At 34.4% G+C, this 9,831-nt stretch overlaps 1 protein-coding gene across 2 annotated transcripts; it reads left to right on the forward strand.

The window, feature by feature from the left end:
* Positions 1–404: 404 nt before the first annotated feature.
* LOC121259220 lies at positions 405–9,095 on the forward strand. 2 transcript variants are annotated; one of them, XM_041160728.1, is made up of 11 exons: positions 405–527; positions 2,501–2,670; positions 3,724–4,405; positions 4,513–4,597; positions 4,843–4,939; positions 5,830–6,014; positions 6,797–6,929; positions 7,634–7,770; positions 7,954–8,028; positions 8,649–8,768; positions 8,856–9,095. In XM_041160728.1, exons 2-11 carry the CDS (start codon positions 2,523–2,525, stop codon positions 8,955–8,957), a joined length of 1,764 nt encoding a protein of 587 aa, XP_041016662.1. In that variant the 5' UTR covers positions 405–527; positions 2,501–2,522; the 3' UTR covers positions 8,958–9,095. The 2 variants fall into 2 exon arrangements, with proteins under 2 accessions (XP_041016662.1, XP_041016663.1); XM_041160729.1 differs by having other exon boundaries at positions 4,843–4,930.
* Positions 9,096–9,831: the final 736 nt, after the last annotated feature.

Raw genomic sequence — 9,831 nt, forward strand, 5'->3', positions numbered from 1 at the left:
GAACCAAACTCAACTCATTTCAAACTAATTATTAATATGACGTACTATTTTTTCAACTTCTCATAAAAAAATTAAACTCATCTCACTAAAATTCATAAAATATATTATTCACAATTCAATTCAAATCATCTGAACATCCAAACGTATTATAGCTTGTCAATTTTCTTCTATACTTACTTATTCATAGCCAAACTCTTATTAATGTAAATAATTATTTATTTTTAAAGTGGCTGGAAAGAAAATTTAATTATTTAATATATATTTTAATAGAAAAATTCTATTTAATAATATTATTCGTTTAATATTTATTAACCCGACATCCAATTTTTTTCTTCACTGCTATTATTAGTTTTTACGGTTTCAGATTTTTATTTTTTTTTATTTTTATTTTTTTAAAAAAAGTGAGACTTTGCACTTTAACTAATCTATAAATACAAAGCCACGCGCAAATGGCCATTGCGGCAGAGCGAGAACTAGAATGAGAGTGAGAGTTGCAGAAGCTTAAAGAAATTCATTGAATCATTTCGGTGAGTTTCTTTCTGTCTGTTTTGGTTTATCTATTGTTTGGTTGCGAAGAAAATTTGCATTCAAACCGACGTCAAGTGTAATATCCGAGTCTTTATGTTTCTAGAAATTGTTTTTGCATTCAAAGCACGAGAAAGTCGGCGCTTCTCAGCTTCATATTCTCTTTTTTCTCCCCCAATGTACTCCGTTGTTTGTTTGATGAGAAATTATTGGAAAAAAAAAGTATTTTTAGTTGATTTTTGTAGGTATGATGAACTTAGAAACCAAGCTATATAATTGCATTGCCGTGAGCTGAGGGCGATTTCGGTGAAGACTTGTTTGGACCTTTTTTTTTTGTGGTCTCTTTGAAGTTTTCTTTGCATTTTCTCCGGAACCAAAGAGTCTAAGGCCTCGTCTGTTTTTAGAAATAAGATGAGTTGAGATTAAAGTTAAAAGATGAATAAAATATTGTTAGAATATATTTTTTAATATTATTTTGTTTTGGGATTTGAAAATATTGAATTGTTTATTTTATTTTGTGTGGAAATTTGAAAAATTTGTAATGATCAGATGAAATGAGATGAGTTGAGAGGAGTTGTAAAAAAAAACGTGTCATAAAAAACAAGTAAATTTGTGCTAAAAGATGCATGAGTGTTTTTTATCCTCTCTCTTTGCAAATTTTGATGAGCTCTTTTTTTGGTTCTTTATGGTTCAGCCGTACAAAAATGGCCTCATAAGTATTTGTGCGTGCCATTTCTGTGCTATTTGCTAATGCACGTGTTAATTAATCATTTACTGACTTGCTGTTTTAGTTAATTGTGATGTAACTTTTTTGTATGGTTAGGCTCAAGTATTTTGGTCTAGTTTGTTGCTATGCTTTCTAGCCTAAATTGGAAGGTGAGTCTCACCTTCTGTTTGGTTCCCGAGAAGATGTAGGACACAAGTAATTTGTGTGAATTCTGTATATTTTGGCAATATTAAGAAACCAGAAGAGTTTCTAGGTGTGGAATGTGTTTTCATGGAGGAAAAAAAAAGGTCTGTGTGTGGGGTATCTAAGGAAAAGGTAAGTTCTAGAGTGCCATGGATTTTGTTTGGGTTCCAAATATATAGACAAAGTGTAAAACATAAATTACCTTCAATTTGTTTGGGCATGACTCATGAATGAAATTGTAGGGACTAGTGAAGGATGCAGTTGAATTAGATGGGGTTGAAGTCTTGTTGTCTGTTTAGGTAATATAAGGAAAGTAAGTGTGAAGATATTGTGAGACATAAGTCTTTACTTAAGATTAAGGTAAGTTGATTGACTGATTTATCCTATTAGATGGCTGCAAGTCTATACCCTTTCACAGTTATAAAAGGTGAAATCAGATAATCCCCAAACACAACTATGGTTATCGTGGACATCCATTGTTCATTTAGTTTCAGTGATTGGGGGAGTTGGTAGATGTGGAAGAACAGAGAATTGATGAAATAATAAATTGACGATGGCATTAGCATTGGCTGCATTGCTGATCTATCTAACTTGTGTATGCTGTGCTGTAAGTCATATAATACATGATTTATAAAGGAGTGAAGTTCCCTTAAGGTAAATGCTTTTAATTTAACTTCAGATTTGAAAACTCACATGCTGACTGTCTACGCATTAACCCCATGGCACCAGGCTCTGGAGCTATCTGCATATGGATTTCTGTTTCACTCACAACAGATCTGAGTGCTGATTTATTGTTAAAGCAACTTATACTTTCTGTTGAGATTTTCATTTTGTGCCTTAATTGGTAGTATCTGAACTGTACTTCTTCCTAGTGGACAGTACACAAATCTTAAATCAATTTAAGAGTAGACTAGATTTGTTTACTTTCTGTAAAATGTTCCAGGACAATTAGTTGTTGGGTTGCAGCTGTTGTATTGGATCTATGGCACTGAAGTGATTTACTAATTGGTATGGATCTTTCAATATACATGTTATCCTCAAATTAATCATTCTTTCCATTTGTAGGATCATTACTGATTTTTCTGACATGGGCTTGGAGGAAAGGCCTATTGAGCTACCCAATGAAAAAGACAAAACTCACCCAACAGGAACTATATGCGTGCATGCCTTTTCTGATCTAACCTACATTTCTCCGGTGGTATTCTTATATCTCCTGAAAGAATGTTATATTCATGGTAGGATGTATCTTCCAATCATCACTTTGATCTGATCGTTTAGCTTCCTTGATTACCTATTTAATCTTTCTCCTTTTACTTTTTTTTTAATATTGGAAGTACTTGCATTGAGCTTCTCACCTTAACAGCTCATTTGGGTGGCTGGAACTGGGATGAATTAAAATGGAAAGGGAATGGTGGAGCTATTACCTTTTTTTTTTGGAGATATTTAAAGGAAAATAAAGGTTGAAATGAGTTCCTCCTATGTGTTCCACAGAGAGGTGGGCGGAATGCTTGATTCCATTCATTAAATGATATGGACTTTCATTTTTACTCATGAAAGAGGACAGATTGTGAAATGACAGTTTTTTCCCCTTTCTATCCCTTCTTCTATAAATTGCCAAGCAGACCAGAAGAAGAAGAACACCCCATTCCTTTCTAATGCATTCCATTCCATTCAATCTCAATTCATTATTTTCTTTCCATTCCTTTCCTTTATTAACTCCCTTACATACTGTGACCATTGGTTCTTAAGCTAGCATAGCGATTCACTACAAGATGTTCAGTTACTTATTGTTGAATCATTGCCAATGTTATCCTGCTTGGATACTGGTTTTCTCATAAAGCTGGTCTTAATGGAAAAATTTTGATTATTTTGCCTCAATTCTATACTTACGGTAATGAGGTGTAGTCAGATGCTTAGGTTTGCTATTAAACCTGATTTTGCATTATATGGTTAGATCAGCTTCACTGCTGATTAAATTTGAACAACTTACTGTAGTATCCTCCAGATCTTGTTGATTTTCACATTATTTAGGGGATAAAAAATTCCTACATTGCAAAGTAATTTAATCATTTACCGATCAATAAAGTAATCTGAACATTCATTTTGACATCTTATTCAGCTGGCCATTTAGTGCATCTAATTTGAACACTGTGTTTTATGAAAACTAAGAATGAAGAATTAATAACTAAGATCCCGGTAGTTTACCTTATCCCGGAAGTTTACCTTGCTATTATTCAAATTTCATGCTTCCTTTTGCATGTTTGTTTCTCATTGAATGCATTTCCTAGGCACATGTAAGGCAACTATGAAGTTTCGAGCTCTTCAACAAGAAGTTTATCAAGTGCTACATAATGATCCCCAACCTGGCCCAGCTACATTTGTTATTCAGTGTCTATATGTCTTGCCCATATTTGGATTACATTGTGAAGGCTTCAGTCATTTAATTGTATCTGCTCTACGCCGTTACCTAAAATTAGGAACCGATCCAGCAGACTCCTTGGAAGCAAAGGACCTAGCTACTAAGTTATTTCTTGATATTGTGCGGGGCTTTGTGAACCATGATGAGAGGATTGTTGTGAAGATACTTGAAGTTTTTGATATCAAATTGAATAATATTGAGAAAGCCATGTACCAAGTAAAGGAAAGGAATGAGTGTGGTTGTGATGCAGCCAAGTCATTTCTTGAGCAATACATTTTTCAACTGATAGAATCTCAGTCATACATGACAGCAGTCTCTCTGTTAGAGCAATTTTCCATTCGCCAATCCAGACAGTCTTTTCTCCTCAGTATGATACAGAACAAACAATTTGAAGCAGCAGACAAGTGGGCAACATTTATGGGAAAGCAAATGTTATGTGTACTTGTTCAGGAGTACATTGACAGGAGCATGTTAAAGCATGCGAATGATATCATAAAGAAAAACAATCTGCGGCAGGAATTTCCCGATGTATATCATAAGAGCAAAGAAAGGTATTTTAAATGATTTGTATTCCCTGGAACCCTTCTCAGAGTCTGATGCCTTTAGTCCTACCCATCCCCCAAAAATGAACAATAAGAATATACCTCCAACATTGCAGCTCACTAAAGAAGCTGGCAGAAAAAGGATGTTGGGAAGTTGCAGAGGCAAAGACAAACAGGGATAGACAACTTCTTGAATACTTGGTTAGTAGCTTTTGACATGAATAGTACTAGAATTACATATCTATCATTTACTTGCTTTTAGCTAGGAACTGTATTGAAACTTTCCCTGACCGAAAGGTGTGAGATGCATAGAAGTTGTAGAACTATTGTTTGAAACATTAGTTACATTTTTTTTTAACTGCTTCATTTCTTCTTTTATTTTGCCCGGGGGGGGGGGGGGGATTATTTTCTTTGATTATAGACACTAAATCTATTACTATTTCAAGGTTAATTTGGCAATGGAAGCTGGTTACTCTGAGAAGGTCGATGAGCTGTGTGATCGATACTCCCTTGAAGGTTTTCCCCATGTCAAAGGTATACTATGTATGTTCTGTTTACCTTTGTAATCACTGTCATCATACTTAGCTAGTGGCAAGTTCTTTTGTGTCATCAATATTGGCTGGAGTTTAGCTTCTCTTGATCATGCAAAATTATTTCTTGACACTTTGGTCTTAGTCAATGCTGCAGCCTTTGGCCTTCTACTTGTTTCTCACTGCTACAACTTCATATCTTGTTCCTTGTATTGGTGCATCAACTTGTTTTCATTGAACCTGAATGCTCCCTCATAAGTTTTTCTCGCCCTGTCCATAGTCATTTTAATCTCCAACTTTTCTTGCACGTACACAAACACTCAGTTATTCTCACAAACTCAAGCTGGGATTCTTCTCCATCCATTAATTTCTTGTTCTCAATAAACAAAACCCCTGCACTTTTGCATCTTCTTATTACTTTGAATCAAAGCTCCTTGAATTATTAAAAGTGCTCTATGCTATCCCTTCCACCTGTTTGATAGCATGGAATTATTTTTCTTCGACCTTTCATCATTACCTCATTTAAACATGTTCTCCATATAATGATTTCTTGACAAGCCTTATATTCTCTGTTCAGCGCTTTGATCCTTCTTACCATATTGTTCTCTGACAGTCAGCTTTATTGAATAAATGTGTCATTTTTAATGCTCAACGTTTTCTCCTAGCATTATGGCTATCATTTTCCTGCTTTGAAGAACCAATAGACATCATATTATCATAAAATCCTATGGTCATTTATATTGTGTAAGGAAATTTACTTCTAAAAATAAATAAAAAAATTGTTTTACTTGAGGTTCAATTATCAATAATAAGTTATTACTTGTAAATATGGAAGTGTCATTGGGTAGTTTGGTTGGCTGTAAACAAATAAACCCTTATGCATTGCTACTGTACACTTTATAGTGCCCGACACAAGTCATCTGCATAATCGCTATCTTTGTCTTAACGAATTGGCCGTTGAAGACATAAATTGGGTTGATGAAGTTGATGGTTTGCGAAATGCGACATGCCATTTTGAGGGATGTAAAGTTGTGGGTGTTGATTGTGAATGGAAGCCCAATTATGAAAAAGGCAGCAAACCAAATAAGGTAATCGGATTTATCTTCTACCATTTTCCTTGTTGGTTCTCTCCCTCTCCCACTCTCCCTCTCGCTGGACCATTAATAGATAGATGTTGTCATTCTACTGGATCCTTAGTATACGGACTTCCAGGTTGGCATATTAATTATGAACCTTGAATTTTTTTGTCTACCCAACTTACCATAGAAAATAATTTTGGCTCTTCTGAATCTTGCAATATTTCATAGGATTTACCTAAGTTAGATTGACTTGTGAGGGGAGACTGCTTTTTCTTTAGTTCAAGTCTGGATATATGTTTCTTCATCGACATGGTCTGTTATGAAGCAGAAACCAAGTTCAATCATATTATCTCTTCCGAGTGAATATAATTTAACAGAAGGTGGAATGCTTGAAATTCATGGATAAAGTGCAGTAGCAATGGAGTTGGAAATCTGTTAATAATGATGTTGTAGCTCCTGGGGCAATATTGGTTTGCTGTGATTACTTAAAACTATATTGGGGCTGGCTATTTTTTTACTTTCATGGGTAATTTACAGAAATAATAACTAAAAGAGAGTGAATTTGATGGGAACAACAAAGAGACTTTGCCTCTTACCCTAATTCTTTGTGGAGCAGTACTTTTTAATTACAAAAATAACCTTGTCTGATGGGAGATATATACTAGTGTGGTATATCTATTGGCATTGTCTATGATCTGATGGATAGGTATTTTGTCTATTGCCAGCAAAGACTTTGTTTCTTGGCCATTATGATATTTGGATAATCCCTTTTAAAATGTTCCATGTTTCAGGTTTCGATCATGCAGATTGCTTCCGAAAAGATGGTTTTCATCTTTGATCTGATAAAGTTATTCGAAGATGTGCCTCACATTTTAGATATCTGTATGACCCGCATTTTGCAGTCTCCAAGAATTCTAAAACTCGGTATGATAAATCTAATGCATACATTGGGGTTCATTGACTTGTGAAGCCTTGCACAAATGAATTTCTTCGAAAGAAATTATCTACCTATGACTTCTAAAGCCTTGTATGAGTATGTTAAACCCTAGGGATTGACACAAGTGGTGAGGGTCTCTGTCTTGGTGGTATGCTCCTTCCAAGATTTAGGTTCGAACTCATGGATGCAAACAATTTCTAGAGACCATGTCCCATCGGAGAAAAACTAATGATGTACGTAATCTGTGTGATGGGATGCGTTAAATGGGTTTGGGGCTTAACCAGATAAAAGACATGTTGTGTTTGCAGTCTCCAGGATTCCCCCATCATTTAAAAAAAATGAATATGCTTGAAAGGAATTCTCTATCTGCAGGGACAGAAAAAATCCTCATATTCCCTGTGATATTTTACATTTATTTTGATTGACCATGTAAACAGCTGTTAGGAAAGCTTCAGAGAACTATTCGTTAGAATAAAATTTGTTTATGAGCCATTCACTAGCTTAGTGGTATTGATACTTATCAAAAGAAAAAAAAAAATTGTTTATGCATTCCTTTCAGATGTGGCCCTAGACTTCTTGATGTTTGTAACGTTTATGGTGTGGTTCAAAATTTCATTGCTGCTAGAATTTTGGGCTTATTTCATCAACACCTGCGTGAACAAGGCTAATTTGTGATCTGTGTACCTTGTAGGCTATAACTTTCAATGCGATATGAAGCAGCTGGCTCATTCGTATGGAGAGTTGGAGTGTTTCAGGCAGTATGAAATGTTACTGGACATTCAGAATGTGTTTAAAGAACGTCGAGGTGGTCTGTCTGGGCTTGCAAAGGTAAACTAAGGATGAGTTAGTTTGAGCTCCTACTATAATCTCTTGTACGTAACATGCTCTCTAACTGCTGTTTGCTTATGACACTCTCCTCTCCGCCTCCAGCCCTTCATGATTTGCCGTTGCAATACATCCAATAAGTATGTAATTTTGTGACACAATCTCTTGTTGATCATTACCATATAGAAAATATTGGGGGCTGGCTTGAACAAGACAAGACGGAATAGCAACTGGGAACAACGACCTTTGACTCAGAATCAGGTAAATTCATTCTCGTTCTTTATTTTTGGTAAGTATCGTTCTCATTTCTTCTTCACAACATAACTTACTAAAGCTGCGGAGGAAGACTGTCATGAAAGATAACTACAGAAGCCTACTCCAGTTTAAGGAAATGAATTTCTTCTCCATCCAATCAGCATGCATTAATGTTTGCAGTCTAATATCTGATCCTGTGCAGTATTAAATTACGGGTTATTTTGATATGAGAAACTATTTGTATGAACACCATTTAATTGCGTAATAAAGAGCTATTGGATATCTATTGTAATGTCAATTGGAATTGGAATAAACATAAATGTTTGCTCACCATTCAAGCACTTATCAAAGCTAAGTTCTTATGTTTGCACAATGGAATATTTCATATTAGCTGTGCAGAAAAGGCTTTTCACATATTCCAAGCAATGAAAATAATTTGAACTCTTACATTTCATACAGAATGAACTCCCTGTCCTATTAGGTTTTTTAGTCTTTGTTCAAGCATGCGTGCATCTCTTATCGATTCAATGGTGATAGAAGTTTTCAGATGTGGAATCGTCTCTGTTTTGACCTATAAATTCATCTAAAATCTCTTAACGAAAACAAAAACTATACCTTGGGTGCAGCTAGAATATGCTGCTCTGGATGCTGCTGTACTTGTTCGCATCTTCCTCCATGTTTGCAGTCATTCTCAGCCTGCTACTGTCTCTGGGGGGCATGATAAAATTGATTGGAAATCCCACATTGTAAGTATAGATAACAGACTTACAAACAGAAAATATGACACCTGATGTTGCATATTAAACATTTTGTATGTGTTGGACTAATGACAGGTTTCCCATATGGATAATAACATCAAGAAATCCAAGAAGGAAATTAGAAGTAAAAAGCAGTTGAAAGCAGCTCTGATTGAAGAGCATTGTCAATCGAGTTAGTGCAGAATTTCATTCCCATAGCATTAGACTATAAATTTGTAAATATTTTTGTGGTTGAAGAAGACATTGCTGGTTAAAGCTGTTTCTTTACATATCTGCATGTTTATTATGAGTGAAACATTTCTTCTTCTTTTTTTACATATTCACACTTCTTGAAGGACACTTTATATCCGTCGCCAAAACAAAAAAGTAATGTTACTCATCATCTCGATTCTCATCACATTCTCATCATCTCATGATGTGGCATTAGATGATTGAAGACTATTTATTATATTTCACATGTGAACCTATCATCTAATGTCACATCATATGATGATGAGGGGATGATGAATAGATTTTTCCTTAAATGAATACCAACATGCCAAACATGTTAGAAGAGCCTTTAGTCCTCTGATTTTAAATCCTGATTTGTACGGATATTTTTCTTGGCCATCAATAAGGCTAAAGAGTTTCTAGAAAAAAGCAAGTTAAGAGCATTTCCATCCGCATTCCTATATCACTGTTATCCCTAAATTATAAGGAAGAATTTAAGAAAAAGCTCAAAAACTCCCTTCCATCCCATCCCATTCCATTCTCTATTTTAGAATTTTGGTTTAGGGGATGAACAGTAGTATTCATCTCTAAATCATCTTTTATTAATATTTTATTCTAATAAATAAAATATATTTTTCTTCTAATCAATTATATTTTCTCTTATACTCATATTTATTATAGTTTTAAATAATAATTTTAAAAATAATTTAAATAAGTACTAAAATATAAAAATAATAATTTTAAAAATATTATCAAACCTGTAAAAAAAATAATTTAAATTTTTGTTTAAAATATTCACTATAGTAATAGTTCAAAATATAAGAAAAAATATTAAGTAGTT

Source organism: Juglans microcarpa x Juglans regia, chromosome 4D, assembly GCF_004785595.1.
Source record: "Juglans microcarpa x Juglans regia isolate MS1-56 chromosome 4D, Jm3101_v1.0, whole genome shotgun sequence".
In the NCBI taxonomy this organism is placed as follows: Eukaryota; Viridiplantae; Streptophyta; class Magnoliopsida; order Fagales; family Juglandaceae; genus Juglans; species Juglans microcarpa x Juglans regia.

Excerpts from the sequence above, each read along its gene's own strand:
- LOC121259220 (XM_041160728.1), top strand. The coding sequence starts at position 2,523 with ATGGGCTTGGAGGAAAGGCCTATTGAGCTACCCAATGAAAAAGACAAA. Across the intron at positions 8,029-8,648 it reads GACCTTTGACTCAGAATCAG|CTAGAATATGCTGCTCTGGA; the intron begins GTAAATTCATTC and ends CCTTGGGTGCAG. Across the intron at positions 8,769-8,855 it reads TTGATTGGAAATCCCACATT|GTTTCCCATATGGATAATAA; the intron begins GTAAGTATAGAT and ends GACTAATGACAG.